The sequence below is a fragment of the Osmerus eperlanus genome, chromosome 26 (genome assembly GCF_963692335.1).
Source record: "Osmerus eperlanus chromosome 26, fOsmEpe2.1, whole genome shotgun sequence".
NCBI classification, from domain to species: domain Eukaryota; kingdom Metazoa; phylum Chordata; class Actinopteri; order Osmeriformes; family Osmeridae; genus Osmerus; species Osmerus eperlanus.
The window spans coordinates 6,843,484-6,863,018 of record NC_085043.1 but is presented as its reverse complement, the minus strand read 5'-3'; the positions used below and the strand labels follow the sequence as shown (position 1 = coordinate 6,863,018).

Here is a 19,535-nt window from a genome sequence, read left to right as displayed (position 1 = left end):
ACCATGTGCAAAACAACAGATATTATAGCAGCAATATATTCCTCAGTACAATTTATGAGACCATCACTATTTATCATGGCCATGGACAGCAAATTGCCTAACTCATCCAGAGCCCCCTGGAAATGTAATTCCCCCACCCCCTCAAGTGCTTATAGGAGCGAGCAGAGTGCACACGCATTTCGCCTTCGCTCAAGCTCCAGCCTATCGTAGCATGGCAATAAGCTCTGTTGATTTAATATCCGTTTTCCGCCTGCCTTTGCCCAGGCTGAATAATCAGCCCACAAGATGATGCTGCATTGCCAGAGGCCCTCATGAATCTCACTGCCCAATCATTGTTCACCATGGAGCTAGGAGCACAGCCCCTGATCACACTCATGCAACAGGCTGATTGAAGCCTACTGAAAAGAGAGGTTCACGTTGAAGGTGTCTGCTTTTGTAGAAAAGCAGCCATGTTTCCTCCATGTGGATGGCATGCATTGTTTTTGTTTTCCTTCTTTGTTTCTATAAGTGATGGAATGGAGGAAAAACGAAGACAATGTGAAGAAACGGATGAACTGGTCAATACGTTTCTCACACAGACGAGCTGTCAGGGAGCCATTGCAAAGCAGCGTTTTATTAATGAGACAAGTCCAAATGAGAAAACATTTCTTCGGAAACTTGTTTAGTTCTGTGCCCGACTTCTGTCCTATCCCTTGTATCATCTCTTCTGGGGGACCTGGAAGGGCTTGTTTCTGCTAACCTCGTTATCAATGGGGACGTTTGTTTTCAGGAAGGTTCGATGTAGGGCCTACCAAGTTAGTATTTCGTTGATGGCTGTCCCTCGTTGTTTAGGGCTTTTTCCTCAGGGGTGAGTGGCACAGTTGACGCAAATTGGATTGGTTAGATGTCAGTTGGTGTTAAAAACTCCAAAATTGAGGTCTCACAATGTTTTTGACAGTGTGGAGTGCGGCGAGGGACGGGGTGTGATGGTGGAAACCTGCCTGTGACTGGCTTCTCTCCTTGTTATTCATGAAGGTGGGTGAAGGTTTGTCTGCTGGAGGAAGGGCGGGAACTGGCTGTTTCGGTAGTTTGAAGTCTCTGAAGAGATTTCACAGCTCCTTGAGCACAGTAATCCATGAGCACTGCGTACAAGATGGCAAATAAAACGCTACCGAGGTGTGTCCTTCTCATGAATTGCACATGCTTTTGCCGGGGGGAAAAAAGCTTATTTGACTTTTATGAGGTCAATGGTGCAATTTTTATTGTTTTATTATTCACTTGTATTAGATTATGGATAGGATGTAATATCACATTAAAATATGTAATAGGTCATAACACCCTCGGATAAACAGTATATTTTTTCATGTCATTTAGGTTTCTCTTATGGGTATAATCAAATCAAATCTAGTGTATTTGTATAGCCCTTTTTACAAGCAATGTCACAGAGGGCTTCACATACGCCCATAGAACTGCCCCTCAACCAACCTAAACAGTACTCGCTCACCTTTTTATAATACCTTAATGTGGAATTGAGAGATAAATTTGAAGAGGGCAAAGTTGTGTAATTGCTTAAGGGTCAAAATTACATTTATTTAGCCTTTTATTTAGACTACTGTATGTTACCTTTACTGAATGATCAGTGTTTTCACAGCTTTTCTCCCCTTGACGCTTGCTTTTGGCCTGGTGCACAAAGAATTGTACCATGACGCTGATCTAATGGATGAAGTCATAAGGTATCCTTCTCTGTTTTCGATTATTGCACCATTCCACATTGGCGCAGCGATGCGTTGTGAAGTCCAGTCCACAGACTATAAATCCTAATTTCTCACAAGGTGCCTCGGCCATTTCTGGCCTAACCCCAAGGAAGGAAAAATCTGCCAAGCTGAAAGTAAATACATATCTTTGCCTGGGTGGCTTGAAGCAGTCAAAGATTACGTCCTGCAGGTGATTCTTCTTCTGCTTTCTTATCGTTTTACGGGATCCTCCAACCACTGCAGTTTTATCAGTTAGACTCAGAAACCTCAGCAGAGCTCAAAAGGGTCTCTGTTCCTTTATCGCAGGCAGTAATTCCGTTGACCTTGCAGCAACTTAAATTCTTTATCTGAACCACAATAATCTTCTTCACAGGAAAGCACATCAGCGGAAAGATGACTAGTAGCAGGTCCCTGGGATATCGCAGACCAACCATTGCCCTTCTCCAAGACAAATACCAGACAAAAAAAAAGACCTTTCACCTCATGGAGCAGAGCAAATGCAAGGAATATTTACAAAGAAAGATATTCAGTTGAAATACAATTTTTATTGGATTGAAATGTGTGTGTATTATTGAAGACAGTGCAGCTTCAAAGGATGGATTTGGAGTGTTTTTACAAGACATGGGAATCCCATTTTTGCCAAGAATATATTTTTGGTGCCTCTATACACATAAAAAATTATCTCAAAGTCACGTGTTTTTCTCTTGGCTTTGGTGTGAGCCTATCACAGGGTCTACCACCTTTTAGGTTTTTTTCTCTCTCTTCAATTCTCTTCCTTCACCACAGATCCAAGAGCTTTGTCACTCACTCCACTGCCTTTTCCTCCACCATCCCCTCTTCTCCTCCCTCCCTCAACCACCATTCCCTCCTTCTCTTCCCTAGCTCCCTCCTTCGTACCCCTCCTTTTCCTCCCTCCTCCAACATCCCCTTCTCCCCTCTCCTCTGTCTCTCCACCCATTTCTTGCTCATCTTCATCTTTCCCTGGGATTGTCTGTCTCTGTCACCAACCAACCTGTCGTGTTCCCTCTCTCTCTCTCACTCTATCTCTCTTTCCTCCTCCTCCTCTTGTTGCTCTGATATCCCTCCCTCTCTTTATTCTCTCTCTCCCAGTGCACAACTCTCGGAATCAACGACTGGTTTCCATGGAAATGAAACCGCTCCAGGTACTCAGTCCTGTGCCTGTGGATCCCTCTACTTGACTCTCTCCAGTCAAAGTAGCGTTCCTTTACCTGTGGGATGCTGCTTAAGGTTTTCACAATCCCTATTGCCAAAAACATCAAACTGCCACCTGATGCTGTCAACTGCCACACTTCCAACCATCCCTCTGTCGTGTTTTTGAATAGAAATACAGCATTATACATGCGGTATACAACATCGATATCATACTGACTCAGACAAGGGATCTCGCTCTCCCTTCCCCTCTTTCTGGTTTCCCCCGTTCTCTTTTACTAACTCCATCTGTCCTTAGCACAGTCCTGGTTTCTCTCACCGTCTCTCTTGTTTGTCTCCCCTGTATTTCTCTCTCTCCTCTCTCTCTCTCTCTCTCTCTCTCTCTCTCTCTCTCTCTCTCTCTCTCTCTCTCTCTCTCTCTCTCTCTCTCTCCTCTCTCTCTCTCTTTCTCCCTCTCAAACGCTTAGCTCAGAAGATTGATCCGGTTTATTTATAGGATGACAGATGGGCTAATTATAATAAACTAAGAAGGATGGCGTTCCTTTTGCAAACAGTTGACTTTATTATCTGCTGGAATGGGAACGGCAAACAGTAGCTTCTACATCACCTCAGACGCTTGACCTTGTGGAACAAAGGTTGCTGTGCATGATAATTAGTTTCTCAGTGGACAGCTAGTCTGTATGTGTGTGTGTGTGTGTGCGTGTGTGCGTGTGTGCAAGCACGTGCATGAGTGTGTGGAGAGGGGAGGGGGCAAACTTCATCTCATTTATCAGCCCTCTGGATGCAAGTTCCAGGCAAATTAATCAAATGTTGTAATTGCAAGAATGTTTCAGGAAGGTCTTGGTTATCTTGGGTCCAAAAAAATCAGGAAGAGAATGAAGTTGGTGAGATAAAGAGCTGATGAGGCACATAACTGGAGACCCTCAGGCAGGAAGGAGATACCAGCCTCTTAGGAGATCAAATGAAACATTTGTCTGTCGAGAAAAATTTGGTTATTGAATCTGTCAATTTGAAATAACGCATCAGTTGGTCAATTAACTAACTCACAGCATGTGAATCAGCCATCAAGTATTTAGTTGGCAGGCAGACCTGAGGTCTCGATAATATAGATGTTTCTTCGTGAGATTTCATTTATGAATGGAATTACACATCTCACACACATACACACACATCTACATCTACATAGAGAATAATAGTTAATTCAATTTCAACAATGTTATTCTAACCTCTATAGCTGTCTGCAGAGGAGTCTTCTCCCCTGATAGTTTTGCTGGAGTTTGACATGAACTTCTTGTCTGCCAGAGCATTCTCCATGCAGGGCTGATGGTTACAAAATTCCCTCGTGAGTTCTTAATAAAGGTTGGAGGCCTGGGCGAGGCCTTGGAAGAACTCCCAGATTGCATCTGCAGATGCAGGCTTGTGTTCTGTCAGACGGGTGAGATTGATACCCTGGCCATGCAGAGGGTAATATCGGCCAAGTCGGGAACAACTGAACCTTGAATCCATCTAGCGGCTCGTAGTTCTGGAGCTGTATTGGAAGTGTGTGGCGCACCAGTTGGGCTTCCACTATCTTCCACCAAATAGGAGACGGGTGCAACATTAGCTGCTGTGTGCTGGTTGGCTGGAGGGGTGTGGGTCATCCCAGAAGTGCTTCGTGTTTAGGGTTTCTATTAGATGTTTGCTCCGGCATACAGAAGTTTTTTTTTTTATCCGGCGGGTGTTTAAATAGCCCCAGCATGGCTCAGACTCTGCTCAGCTACATGGTCGATGCTGTGTATTATCCTACAGCAGAGGATGTGGATTTTTAATGCTGTATTCATAATGGTATTTTGGCTTTTAGCATCTTTTTTTACATGCCATGTTCTTGGCGGTTTCATGTATAATTTGATTATTATACGAACGTTTTTTTGTTTTGGTGACACAATTTTCCCCTTTCCTCATAGACCTACTGAATCATCTTAATCAAATTGAGCATAACAGCCTAGTTTTACTCATATCGAGGCAGACAACAATAATAAACAATGGGAAACCAAATGTTCATCATCATCTTGATTTAATTGGGTCGGAGAAAGAACATTGAAATCGTTGAGAATTTCATTTTGCTTATGAAAAATGCTGGTGTTTTGCCCTGCTAGCTCTGATTAGGAAAGTGTCACACGCATGTCTCATACTAGTGAACTCAATATACAGTAAGATCATTTGATGCTGGGATAAACAGAACATACATTACATGGGGAGTGCATTTCAGGGCAGGGACTTTCTTCTCTTATTCTCTTAATTTTTTTAAATGTCAGACAGCTGTCTCCCTCTGTTTGGCTGCGATATCAAGACAGCATCTTTCCATTTTGTATTCGAGTGATTTGTGCGCGTGCTTCTCAAGGCGGGAAAGCCTACTGAATAATTGTGTACAGGCAGTAGCGAGGAAAAGGGGGGGCAACAGGCCTATTTTTTCCTAACGTAGGCTTACAAACACAAGCAAACAAACGAAGCATGCTTTTATTTTAAACAGTTGGCTAGGGCTGCGTGGAATGTATTTTTTAAAATAAATTGAGTAAACATTTGTTAGGAAACAACCACGGTCGCACTAAAGACTTATTATCAGACGTTTCCACAACACACAAGAACGCAATCAATGTCAAGTCTGATGGTGCCCTGTAATTTCAGGTAAGACCTGGTTTTATTGATAACACTGCTGCCATGCAGTGAATGTAAACTATTCAGCACTTGTTAAATCATATCTTGAATGTCTTTTGCGCTGCTGCCGTGCAGTTAGTTTTGGATGTTAAGTGTAGTCTACTTGTTAAATGTAATAGTAGGCTACAGAATGAGATTGTTTTGGTTATTAATTTAATTTTGTCGAAGTAATAACACACACAAGTAGGCTATTATTCTACCAATATCCAATGTACCAATGTAACATTTATTTATTTCTAATTGAGGCAGGTTTGATCCTCCATAGTTTTCAAGTCAAGCATTGTAGACCCAGCTCTTGTGGTGTCAATCACCTCACATTTGATGTTCATCATTGATCTATGCTTTCAATAAGATTCTGCTAGTTACCTGCAGTATTCCTTACATTGCCCCTAGCTGACAAGAGCACTGTAGGCCTATTTTGTTCTGAATAAACTAGATCCATAGAGTTGAATATGCTAAGATCTGTGCTAGACCTTTCTAAGGCCTGTTGGTTTTTGTTGTGCATTCATAGAAATATTAGAGTTGCATATGGACACATATTTCTATATTTGATTCATTTTTTGTGTATCTGACAGGTTTAAAGCCTCACATTGTGGACACTAGGATAATACATTACAGCAGATATGCCATCAATGATTGTGCTAATTGTGGCTAATCTGGGGGTGATGCTAATCGCTGCTGTGTTTGACTATGATAACACAGGCTTTGCTTCTTTCATGCTGATTTCATGCTTCCATCTTCTCTTTATCACCCACTGCCTTTAATTGGGGAAGAAACATCATTCGGTTCCAATACTCCATGGGGGGGTTTTACGAGTGAACATTATTATGTTCAATAACGTTCCTCTTACTCTTATTAAGCTTCAATGGGCATGCCCTTCACTTCAGTAGTCTTTTAAAGATATCCACACAGTCCTCAGTTGTAGTTGTCCATCATGCCCACAGTACCTCATTCAACCCTATACCCAGTCATTACTATGACAATCACACTGTGTTGACCAAAGCAATAGCACATGACCACGATTCTCAGTTGCATCATAGGGCCATAATGCCTTTTTAAACCCCATTCTGCAGTCGTTACAGTGACACTGTGTTAACCAAAGCCGCAGGCCAGTCCACGTGTGTCATTTCCCTGGCTCTGCAGAGCAGCACAGGTTGTTGTTGTAGATCCCTTTGTAAACTCTCCTCTGCTTGTCCTTGTGTATAGGTCTACAGAACAGACTCCCAGCACAGTCTCCTCTGCATCACAAGCTTCCCCAGGCACCGGCCATTCTAGAGGCTTGTCAACAGTTCCAACATGCTGGCTCATTTTCACCGCGCAGCACGTCTCGAGGCTGAATTTCACGTTTATTTACATGATGAAGTCCCCTGCCAGGCTGAGGGGGACACCATTCCTGCTGTCGCCTCGGCCTTAATCAGTCGCAGGCCAGAAAAAAATAATAATAATGCAATTTATATGAAAACTGGAGGGTTCACGTTAGTAAAGTTCGGCAAAACTGTTTCTTAGTTGTTCAGGGTGTTTTGGCAATTTTTTTTGCATATTCAGTATGAATAATCATTTTCTTTTTATAGACAACAGTGGGATATCTATCTTTATGTTATGATGGCATGGTTTATTATCTATTAGTTGGAGGGTAAGTTGTGTAACTTGTGTTGAAGGTCATGGCCGTGAAGCAGTGTGAAGTGTCCAAGGCTAACCAGCAAACATTATGGTCCACTGACCAGCATTCTTCTTGTTGCTGTCATCGATAAAACTGAAACTAATTAGAATGGAAACTGAAGAGGCTCAGGAATATGTGGCTCGATTCAAATTGTCTGTTTTAGACGTGAAGTGAGAAGCAGGGCTTATATCTGCTCCAATTTCAGCGCTGTCACTTTTATTTAGGCTTCCATTCCCTTTATCTTGATTCCTTTATTTAGCTTTAATGGAACTTGGACATAACAAGTTAGTCTTCAACATCAGTCACTTCAATTAGGAAAGTGTGTGCCTGTGTGTGTGTGTGTTGGTGGGGTATTCAGCCACATTTGAAAGCCCGTAGATAAAGGAGAGACAAAGAATATAAAACAAGAGTGTAATTACCACCCTCCCTTCAAGTCCTTTGTTCCGAGGCAGTTCAAATAACATCCAAGACATCACACCACGTCACCCCTAATCCAATAATTGTAATTATAACGACAATTTCATTACTCTATCGCCTAGCATTGCTTCCTTCAATTTTGTTCTCTTTTTCCTCACAAGGTTACGACAGTGTGCATGTCGACTTTTTTTCCCCTCCTTCCTCGTGAACCAAGGTCAGGCTCTACACGGAGTCTCTTGTCGTCTCCTAGAGAGATTCGGAGCGCTGTTGTGGCCATCTGCAGAGCGCCTTGTCACAATTCCTTCCCTCTGTCATAGATCTGGCCTCCCACATGTGCCTGCCGCCCTCCCCTCTCTTTCCCACACAGCAATCAGAGACCACTACGAGGTCTTCTGGGGGGGGGGGGGCTGGCGGTGGGAGGGGGGGGGGGGGCGGCAATCTGACAGCTACAGCAATGAAAAGAAAGAGGCGGAGAAAGAAGTAGGTTTAAAAGTGTAGGTAGGTGTGTGTGTGTGTGTGTGTGCGTCAGTGTGTGTGTGTGCGTGTGCTGTGCGGTCAAAGGGACTTCCGCATGATAATATTTTCGACGGCTGTTAGAATGTTGCAGCCTTCACGAGTGATCCCAGTGTTGGTGGCAATCCCCACGTGCAAATGACTCCTCGCTCTGTGTCACTAATGTTTAAGGCATGCTCCCTTAATTCGTTATTTTCATACAAAGTGGCATGTTATGACACTCTATTAAAACCACATTATTTTAATCTGGCCTTGCAGCTCCTGTATCTGAAATTGACCTGCACTTTTAATCCTCTCTATTCTCTCTTCATTGAAATGGAAAAAACATTATCTGCTACTATAGACCTGTTTCACATGAACCTCATTGGCTCCACAGTCTTGCCTGGGGATTCAAGCAGGCCGGCCTTGACGTCTGTAAACATCCACCAGGATACAAACTGCTCCACGTGGCCCTGGTAATACAATAACCCTACCAAAGCACTCTCGCCATGCGACTTGTTCTCATTTGTCACCGCTGATGGTGCAGAAGTAAACACGGCACTGAAACATGACCCCGGTTGCCATGGAGTTACAGTCCTCCACTCCTATCTTCCGGGAGGAAGTGAGCCCATCTTAGGAGACCTCATTAGAATCCTCCATATTGATTTGTGGGGATTAATGCTTTTTTGAAAAAGCTTTTTATTCTATCTTCCTTCTGATGGGTAGTGATGCTATTTCCCCCCTGGTTCACTCCCTCAAGGTCACGTAGGGCCAGATAAAGACCTGAAAACACGCTTTGCCCTCAGTACCAACTCTCCACATAGCAGTGATCAAACAAAGCTCCAGTAGGTAGCCAAAGAGTAGATACACAGAGATCGATGTGTAGTCTGTGTCATATCTGAGGACAGAATTCCTCCTCTGTGGGTTTTTTTAATGATCCTGCCGTCCTGCTTTGATAAGTTGTTAAAATTGACAAAATGGCCGCTTGACCGCTGAGCCACCTGAGTCTTCAGAGGGGCTCTGAGTCCTGACAGCATTGGAAGTGTTTATCTAAGGGCCCGACAGCCCTCCTGTAACGGACATTCTGGATGGTCACTGTCAAATTAGATTTATAAATAGATTTTGGCTCGATGCTGGCAGCACCCCCATTGGTTGGTCCTCCAGACCTGGCTGGAATCTGCCATCTGTTTATGGATGTTAGTGAGGTCTGTCCCAGCTGACAGGCCGGAGAGCGGGCAAAGCCAGGGATCATTCTGGAAGTACGAAGCAGCTAAATCTATATGTGATACAAGCAGAACTATTGACTTTAGTCATGGTTAACACGGAAAAACAATTAGTAAAGAAAATACAATTTTGCTTAAATGACGTGTGGTTAAAAGAATATTAATTCACTGAACTTGCTTGAAAATCATGCGCATGTTTTCAAAAAATATTCCAAAACCTTTCTCTCAATTTCTGTTTAGCGAAGTCTCAAATGTTCTTGTGTCTGCCCTTTTGTCTGTCTACTTTGCATTTGTTGCCTCAACTTCATTTGGGATTCATGGTAGTACATTGAAGCCCTCTGAAAGGCATTACTCAGGTTCACTGCTGCGCTGCACCCAAAGGTCAGGATGTTTATCTCCTTCTCAAGTGTATTTGAGCTGTCTGGTTCCAGTGTGGCTGTGTGGAGCAGAGCAGAGCAGAGGGCCAGGCCGGTCTGCACCCTCACTTCATCACGGCAGACATCTCCATCCATCCCCCCAGCTCACCAATACCACGTTAGCAGGGGCACAGGTTTCAATACCGATCAGTCACAGCCTCTTTTCACTTCATTCATCATCAGTTCTTTCCCTCCTGTTTCTCTCTTTCCTCCACTCGTTTCCCTCTCCCCTTCATCCATCCTCCTTCACGCTCCACTTCTCTCTGTTTTCCTACAACCTCTTCCTCCGTGTCCTTCTCCCTGCTTCTCTCTGGTCTCTGTTTCCTCTGGCCCGCCCTCCACACACACACATTACACACACACACACTTCCCTGTGCCTGGTCTTATTTTTGGAGCTAAAAGTGTTACCGGATGCTGGTGATCTGGCTCTCTAATTGCCTGGGCCATGCATGACTGCAGCCAGACCTTGCTCTCCTTCTCCTACCATGAGCCACAGCTTCATTATTATTAATTAAGGTGGATGAATACTTAACACCAGCAGAGTATATCAGGAATTGTGCAGCTCAGGAATTATTGAACACAAAAGGAATTTCGTGTTTTCTTTTTGAGTCTTGTTTCACAGACTTCACAGACTGATTTGAATTGATTTTGAGACTCCTCACAGATCACACAGTGAAACTCCCTGGATGTTTATCTTAAGGAAGGCACTTTGGACAGTATGTCTCAAATGATGGTGTCATATAGGTTGATGTTACTCGGCCAAAAGATTTTTGCATCTACACCAAACCCTGATCTCTTGAGACAGAAGTGTTTACTGTTAGACCAAGGGGTGAAGATTTGGTCATACAGATAAGCAGATGTTAGTCTTATCTCCGTGACTTGCGTTTCATGCTAATCCACCCTCTGGTTGTTTGGAATGATTAGCCTGTCTGCGTTGTAAACATTGACCCTTGTAAAGCCCCTGAAACAAGATTACCCAAACGAATAGCTGGGTGAAACGACACTTAGATATGTGCAGCGGAGTGTGCGGATAAAAACCAAACAGCTGGAATCTCCTCTCTGTGAACTTAATTAGATTACCTTTTTCTGGCGTGGGACACTGTCGTCATGCAATTAAAGGAGCTTTTTTTTTATTATACTGACCCTGAGCAGTGAAGTGTGTGCACATTTACAGTCTCTTGCGCAATGACACGCAGTTCAGGTCCATCTGGAGTAAACACTAACTGCCTTTCAGACTTCTGAGTGTCTCTTTTTAATTAAAATCTAATCACTTTCATGATTAATTTCACATCGCTTTCACCCCGTGCAAAGTTCTTAAGCCGATCTGTAGCGCTGCATCTCATTTAGAGAAAAGCAAATGTCAGATGCGATTCGTATAGGGTAGTGTTGTTGTGGGAAATTGTGAGTGTAAACTCAGGTGACGCTGGCAGCATTTCATGTCACAAACCACACAAACGGATGAATTCAATACATTTAATTGTTGATTAATCATTGCACATTGGTTTAGTGCAGCCTGATATTCACTCAATGTAAAGCTTTAGAAAATACAATCTCAGTCATTTCTGACTGTTGTGATTCTGAGCTCTTTCACGTTGGTTGTAAATAAAAGTATATGACTGACTCCTGAAAGACCATCCTGAAACTCTTTTTTTTTGTTGATTATTCTGTAAAGTAAACATTGAGACAGGGCAGCAATACTGGTCCACATCATATATATATTCATACATTTTTAGGTAGTGTGCTTTGACTGTAATACATTTACATTAGCTTTTGAAGATCTTCATTTTATGAATCGGATAAAGATATTTAGATACAGTTGGCCACATTGTTGTCATCAACCAACCGTTGCTTGGAGACCTGTCACATTCTAGCTTTAAGCTCCTTGAATTGGCACCACAGCTGGCAAACATGCCATCGTTCCTGTTATGACATTATTTTTTTAGTGTATTTTCTTTTGTGCATGCGTCATATTGCACGTACATGAACATTACTGTCCCTTTAGAAAGAGTTAAACAGCTTTACAATACATAACATCTCTCCCAAATTAAAAAAATAGTTGGAATCCACTGTACACAATACCAAAAACACTGTGCTCTTGCGCCTAAGTGTGTTTAGTGCTGAGTGCCCTTTCCAGGTCCACGCGTACCCTGCGCACCGTTTGGCGCACCATCATTGCGGTCTCTCTCCGTGAAAACGCCGGTGTCTGTACCGGCCGTTCCTCTCCTTGGCCAGGTTGATGCAGGCGTTGTGTTTGTTGCTCTGCAGGTGGTTCCAGTACTTCACCAGCTCGTTGGGCTGGAACTGGTGCGAAGTGATGAGGTGGCTGTACTTGCAGCTGGAGTACGACACCCGCCAGTGGTTGAACAGGAACTCGTTTGGCGGCGGCGTGGGGTCGACGCGGAGCTTGGCCAGGCAGATGCCCACGTACACGTCCTCCAGGTGCAGCCGGCGGATCCCCAGCGACGCCTGGTAGATGAGCTCCGCCATGTCCCCGGAGAAGACGTACCCCGTCCCCGAGCAGAAGATGGGGTAGCGCTCGCTGGGGTACAGCTCCAGGGGCATGTACCACTTGCTGTCCTTGTTGCGGTTGGGCGCGTAGCCCCGCATCAGGTAGCCCGTGAAGTACCGCTGCCGGGGCGGCAGCTCCGGTTTCAGGAGCTTCTGGATGAGATACTCGGTGTTGACGAACATGTCGCTGTCCGTCTTCATGACGTAGCGGGCGTGCGGGCAGTGACTGGCCACCCAGTTCATGCCCATCAGGGTTTTGATGGTGAGGTTGTAGTAGGTGTCCTGGTAGTCCTGCTGGATGATGTCATGGTGCAGGCGGCTCTCCTCTTCGATGGCGCTCTGGGTGTAGCTGTCCGAGGCCCGGCCCAGCCCCAGGAGGAAGAGCCGCACGAAGCCCAGGCCCGGCGCCACGCTCTCGTTCCCCCACGTCTGCCGGATGGCGTTGCGGGCGCCGGCCTGGCCCGGCTCGGCGGCGATGAGGAGGACGAGGAACGGCGGGCCGTCTCGGCACTTCAGCGGCTCGTTGAGGATGTAGCGGTACGGCCGCGCCTTCAGTCGCCCGCCCACGCCCATCTCTCGCTGTAAACTGTTGTTGGCGCTCATAGAGTTCTCCAGCCCCATCTCGCCCCCGCCCGCCGCCTCGGCCTGCTGGGAGCTGAGGTTGAGCAAGGGCTTGGGCACCACGTAGCCCGGATCCCTCCATAGGCTGCGGAGGGAGGCGCTCTGGTTGGCCTCGGCCCGGGGGCTGCGCAGACCCCTGACGGTGTACGTGAGGGGGTTGTCCCTGGGGCCCGCCCGCCCTGGGAGCCAGTCCTGGTGGCTGAAGAAGAGGAAGAGGGTGAAGAGGAGCGCCAGGGACAGGAGCCCGGCCACGTGCGTCCGGAACAGCGAGCGCTTCACCGTCCAGGTCATCTTGATGGGACAGCAGTGGCGCCGTCTCCACTGCATGGTGGAGCTCGAGTGGGCCCCGTGGTGCAGCTGCGCAGGTCAGAGATTTTCTCGAGGCCCTTGGCAGAGTTAGGAGAGGGATGAGTCTCGGGCCATAGAGTCTGCTTCCAGGCTCTTCTCTGGTTCTGCACTCAACTCCAGTCTCATGCTCTGGGGCTGGCTTTCTTCAAAACAGCCGAGCAGTTCAGTTCTCAGTGGATTGTATGTCTTATCTGTGGGGGGAAAGAGAACAGAAAAAAAGGCTTGGCAAATATTCAGGACTCATTGCAGTCTCTGGCGTTGAGCCATGTGTCAATTGTTGGAGTTCGAGAGATTTGAAACGATCGACCTGAAGAGGAGTGAAGTGTTTGTAAAAATCATTCATGTTAGTTTTTAAATGTTTTGTTTTGTTTTCAATGGACAAATCGCTTCGAAACTCTTAATTACGCAATATTTTGCCTTGGCTCAAACAGGAGAGAACAGCACTACTTCAATGAAAAACAACATCAAATAGAAAGATGTATAATAATTCCTTTGCCAACATGTTTACAATACGGGGTGGTATTTAGAGATTCCAGTTGGGTGAACTATTTTCAAATCCTCCAGTGTAGACAAGCACGCCTGTGCACTATTTGATGTTGAATGTAAACCGAGAATAAAACATATAAGAACAAAATAAATGAAGTATGCATCTAAAATAAACAATAAACAATCCTGTTTATGGAAGCTCTCAAACTGGAGGGTGGTGGAGGTGGAGGGTGGCGGAGGTGGAGGGTGGCGGAGGTGGAGGGTGGTGGGTGATGGAGGGTGGTGGAGGTGGAGGGAGGTGGAGGGTGGTGGAGGTGGAGGGTGGTGGAGGGTGGTGGAGGTGGAGGGTGGTGGAGGGTGGTGGAGGTGGAGGGTGGCGGAGGTGGAGGGTGGCGGAGGTGGAGGGTGGCGGAGGTGGAGGGTGACGGAGGTGGAGGGTGGTGGAGGGTGGCGGAGGTGGAGGGTGGTGGAGGTGGATGGTGGTGGAGGTGGAGGGTGGCGGAGGTGGAGGGTGGTGGAGGTGGAGGGTGGTGGAGGGTGGTGGAGGTGGAGGGTGGCGGAGGTGGAGGGTGGTGGAGGTGGAGGGTGGTGGAGGGTGGTGGAGGGTGGCGGAGGTGGAGGGTGGTGGAGGGTGGTGGAGGGTGGCGGTGGTGGAGGGTGGTGGAGGTGGAGGGTGGTGGAGGGTGGCGGAGGTGGAGGGTGGCGGAGGTGGAGGGTGGACGTGTGAAAGCCCCTGCATGCAGACACCCGGGCCAGATGCCCGGGCTGGAAATGTAAATTCCAGGTTTGCACAACATGGCGCTGGCTAACGATTCCAGGAGGCACCGGTTCGAGCCCGTGCCACCTGCCCCCCCCCCCCCTCCCCTCCCCCCCCCCCCCCCCCCCCCCCTCCCCTCCCCCCCCCCCCTCCCCCCCCCCTCTCCCCCGCTGCGCCTTCTCAGCCAAGGCGGAGACGCATCTGTCAAAATGAATTTTCAGGGTCCAGCAAGCAGTGCTGCTGGGGCCTCGGCCGGCCGCTGGCGATAACAGCCTTCACCCGCCATTCACCTTCCACCTCCGGCTTATCAACGCAGCGCCTGCCTCCTTCAGAGGCCCCCTTGGCAGCGTCGTCTCCTGTACACAGACCCACGCACACACAGACTCTCCTGCACACATGCACACAGACGCGCACACGTATGCGTACACACACATGCACACGCCGTCATTCTCTCGATCTTCCTCTCCCTTCCTCTCTTTGTCTCGGCGTGAACACACGTGCGTTGTGAGATGAGGTGCTGCACACACACTCTCACAATACTGAACGCGCTGGCAGGAAACAAGCAGGTTTTATCCTCCCAGAGTAGGAACACAAATGTGTTCCCTTTTTATTATCAGTTGGGGATTTTTTGCGGCGTGACACACAACGCTGTGTGGCATTTTCGCTGTTGATGCCGAGGCAGATCGAGGGAGAGAGCGAACTGCTCTCGCACTCTGTCCAATTTTCATTTTCTGGGAGTGTTTGCTCATTCGTCACGACAACTGGATAGGAGCACGCTAACCTTTTCAGCAGAATGTGCTTACCCGGCGCAGGCAATTACAGCAGAATGAGAGAGGCCAAGGCCGGGTTTGCTTTAAAGGTTAACACACTTTACATCAGAGCAAATCCAAAGCTTGAAAGGTTTCTGTTGTCCATGTATGAGGATCTAATTATCAGAATTCTAGCACCAGTACACAACCACCCACCCACCCACACACACACACACACACACACACAAACACATAGTCCGGGGGTTGGAAGTGTTTGTAGGGCGGTGGCTTGTTGACTGGATGCTGTATGGTGGAACCACACTGTTGTTGACTGGACGCTATGCGGTTGGAACCCCACTGTTTGTTGACTCATGAAATGACAGTTCTGCAGCCGTGGCTCCGGAGTCCTTCTTGACGAACGTGTCCCTTCATTAATTTGGTTCCTTGCCTCCCATCAATGTCAGTTCCTCACCAAACCAATTAGCGACTGGAACGCTAATTGATGCCCCTGTGGCCCCTTAGCGGTCAGATGTTACATGATCAATGCCTCTGGGGTGTGACATGTACTGCAGCTAGAATCATCAATAGTTGGATCCTTTTTACTGTGAAATCCAGATGAACTATAATCAAGCCCCGGCGTATGGTGTTGAAAGTGCCAAGCCGATCCTCATTACTACATATGATGAGTGAATTACATAAAATACTCTACTAAACTCTTGTTTAGTTTTTATAGTATCGTCACAGTATTCTCATATTCCATAGTGTCTCAAACTAGATAAAACATAGACCTGAATGATTAAAGAAATACAATCTTGCAATCTAAAATGCCTGTCAGGTCAAACATAAGCTACAGTACCACTTTCTCTCTGCAAACATATTCACAAAGAGCCTCCACTCAAGATGTAGCCTGTGTTTACGCAAGCTAACATTTTGTCTGCTTTTGCAGGCAGGCTTACGGTTCAGAGAAACAGCTTATGACCTGTTTGGAGTGCAAAGTGTTTCGTAAACGAAATCCTTTCTCCGTGTTCTGGCTGTCAACAAGATGAGTCATGTTAGGACAAAGGTCGTAAAAAGACAAGAACCAGGAAGAAGACACGAGATCTGAGAAGATGTTGAAGACCTCCAGTCGACTGTTTCAACAAAGGGGCCACGAGAAGGGAAAGGGCTCTCGCCTCTTTAAACAACAGGTCTGGTTGACCTCTGTCACCTTGGAAACGCTCAGATGTTGTAGACAGCGAGATGTGCATCGCTCAGTGGTGGAGCATTTGACAGATCGAGAGATTGCAGGTTCAAAACCCCCCTGTAGGTTGCTTTGGATAAAAGTAAATAATAGAAATACGTTATCGGAGATCTGGGATACTTACACCATCAGCATTGGGATGGGTGTGTGATTGCTGCCCCCAGCACTGAAACTTGGCCGAGCCTGAAGCTGATAGGTCACATCGCCAAACATGCCTTGGTCCCTAAGAATAGCTTTTATGATTTCACTCCTTCCCTCTCTCCATCTCATGGCCATATCCGCCTCTCAGAACTCCACACCGGCCCAAATCTGCCTCTCTTCACTCCTGTGCCTGTGCTGCCGTCACACGAAACCCGTCTGAGGAATGATTTTGGTTTTATGAAAGCTTAGCCTGTCTGTCCCTAAACCCAACACTCCAAAATCATCTTCAAGGCTTTGGTTTTAATCTGTTGTGCTTCTAAATAAACCTTCTGCCAAAGTCTGTCTTTTTATTTTTTCCCCCCATAAAGCTGCACGCCGGAAGCAGGAAAGATCAGAAGTGGGCCTTCACTGAAAACATAAGACCCTTATTAGACTAGTACTCAGCATTATTCGAGCCCGTACCCTCTTTTCCTCTTTAGCCAGTTCCTACTTTTTGCTATTCAGCTCGTCTGAAACATGGGAAGTGTTGAGGGCATTCAGCCTGCGGTTACATTACATCCTCGGAACTCACTGGTAAACACACACCTGGGTCCTCCTCCCCTCTCCAGACAATCTCCCCCATTCTCAGCGTTTCTTTAGCTCTCTGTTAAAGGCCGGCTTGTCCAGTGTATCTGTGTGGATAATCTAGAAGGTTGCGGGTGGGAAGGGGGGGCGGGGGGGGGGGACTGGCTAACCAGGCTGTTTGTTTCACTTCTTGGGACTGGGGAGATCTCGGGGGGGGCCAGGCCACCCGAGATCTCAGCCACGTCAGCCAGCCTCACTGTTCTTCCACGGCTCGTGTGTTTTCTCTCCTCTCTAAGCGATCAAACCTCTCGGACCATTCTCGCCGCGTGAGAGCAAGCGTCCCTCTGTGAATTCTCCTCACTGGTGATCCTGGTCGCCCTGCGCTTTATAAGGGTGCCTTGTTGGCTGGCGTGTCTGTAGGTTAACCCCCCCCCCCCCCCCCTTACGATACATACAGCTGTGCGTAACCAATGAGAGGGTATTAAAGTTTAATCGTCCTGGGTGGAGACTCACCGCTGACACGGAGAGGCAAACGGGTGCGTTTGAAATGTCCACCTCAGCAATTAGCTTCCCCCGAGCGTCTTGGCGAAAGTGCAAACTACTTCAGAGTGATGGACGGGAGGAGGCAGATGAAAGTGCCGCTCGCTGATCCGCTTGATCAATCTAATTCACCCGCCTCGACAAGGAAAGCATTTGATCAGGCCGATACTGTTTTTAACACGTCCAAGATGCCCCCGGCAAAGCAGGAGACAGGCAAGCCTTGGGTGTGCAGTAGAGGATGGATGGGGGGGGGGGGGGGGGGGGGGGGGCGATGGAGGGAGGGATGGGGGAGATGTAGGAGAGGGGGGGGTGAGAAGGAGGAGGGAATGAATGAATGATGAGAGTAAGGGAGGTGAGCGTTAAAGCTGATGACTCGTACAGTGCATACCTCCTTGGCGTCTGGCGGGCGGACTGTGCAAACGCTGGTGCCGTCTGTCGGCGCACCATCACCGCCTCCGAGATCTGGGCTAATGTCCTGGTCCACCCTCCCTCCCCTCCCACCCGCCAACCCCCTCCCCCCCTCCCCCCTTCTTGTCTAATCACACAGCACACATCTCCCTCGCTTTGGCTCCGGGTAGATCTCGGTTGGCGTACCCTCCTCCCATCTGGGGTCCACAGCAGTCATGTCCGACTCAGTTTGCTTTGGCCTTCAGGTTTGGGTTTTGCTCTGCACTTCCTCTTCCTCTTCCCCTCTTCTCCTGACGGTCTCTGGTTGAAGCAGCCCCTCTCTCTCTCTCTCTCTCCCTCTCTCTCTCTCTCTCTCTCTCCCTGTCTCTGCCCCGTCGCCCGCCCCTCCTGTCCGCCAGTGTCTTTTAATCCAGAAGGGAAATGAGGAAGCTTCACGGTGTGCTTGGCGATCCCTGGTTCCGGGCACATCTGTTGTCGGGCTGGACGTGGATCTCTGGAGCGTGCAGGCAGGAGCTCTGGTGCATCCACTAGCCTCTCATGTTGCTAGGCAAGCTGATGAGAGAAGGAAAACGCAAGCCCCCCTGACAGAAAGGAAAATGTGTAGAAATTAAAAAACAAACTAAGAAAAAGCCATCAGCTCATGTTTTCTGTGACTGGCGGCAGCACCGTTTAATCCCGACGTCCTGTGGAATGAAAAAAAAATCACCCTTCGTCTATTTCCCCTCCCTCTCTCTCTTTCTCTCTCTCTCGCTCTCTCTGCTCGCTGCCTCTCTGCTTGCTTCGGCTGGGCTCTGTTGTTCTCCCGGGGATGAAGCAGCTGCTGAAATGTGGAAGCAGGCTGACAGGAACCGCTATACTGACGGAGCTCTCTGACGTCACCGCATACTTAGCAGGGGATCCCACGTGACCCCTTTTTAGTTTCGCTCCCCCCCCCTCTTCTTTCCTGTCGCCCCTCCCCCAGCCCCCTCTCTCTCCGGCAGGAAAACACGGTTTAACTGTGTGTGCGCCGGTGTGGGAGGAGAGGGTGTCTGTGGCAGGGACGTGGACTAGTCAGCAGGGCTGCGTCCTCAGTCTGGTTCACTGGTCTATTGTCTTCCTCTTGCTCGGGGGAGAACCAATCGTATCAAACGAAAATCATTAGTTTACAATAGCACACATCAATGCCCATGTAGGGTGAAACTACAACAATGTGTGTGATAGATTTCCTGATGTTGTGTTGGTGTGTGTGTGTAGTGTATGTTTGTGTGAGTGTTTGTGTGTTCGCGTCCCCTCACATGTCCTGCAGTCAGCTCCACCTCACACACACACAGTGTCAATACCACCCCCAGCCCCCAGCAGAGTGCTGAAACACAACCCCCATCTCATTAA

The 19,535-nt window shown here is 47.6% G+C and overlaps 1 protein-coding gene and 1 long non-coding RNA gene across 3 annotated transcripts; one reads left to right on the top strand and one right to left on the bottom strand.

Annotated features, from left to right (window-relative positions):
• Nucleotides 1–1,644: 1,644 nt before the first annotated feature.
• Nucleotides 1,645–2,238, top strand: LOC134012884 (uncharacterized). Its single transcript, XR_009928642.1, has 3 exons — nucleotides 1,645–1,712; nucleotides 1,812–1,923; nucleotides 2,107–2,238. It is a non-coding gene; the product is annotated as an uncharacterized LOC134012884 (long non-coding RNA).
• Nucleotides 2,239–11,264: 9,026 nt separating this feature from the next.
• b3galt2 (UDP-Gal:betaGlcNAc beta 1,3-galactosyltransferase, polypeptide 2) lies at nucleotides 11,265–18,287 on the bottom strand. Of its 2 annotated transcripts, none has more exons than XM_062452644.1 (2): nucleotides 18,148–18,287; nucleotides 11,265–13,473 (listed from the first exon to the last, which is right to left on the bottom strand). In XM_062452644.1, the coding sequence occupies exon 2, from the start codon at nucleotides 13,259–13,261 to the stop codon at nucleotides 11,975–11,977; it is 1,287 nt and encodes a 428-aa protein (XP_062308628.1). In that variant the 5' UTR covers nucleotides 13,262–13,473; nucleotides 18,148–18,287; the 3' UTR covers nucleotides 11,265–11,974. The 2 variants fall into 2 exon arrangements, with proteins under 2 accessions (XP_062308628.1, XP_062308629.1); XM_062452645.1 differs by lacking the exon at nucleotides 18,148–18,287 and adding an exon at nucleotides 17,733–18,008.
• Nucleotides 18,288–19,535: the final 1,248 nt, after the last annotated feature.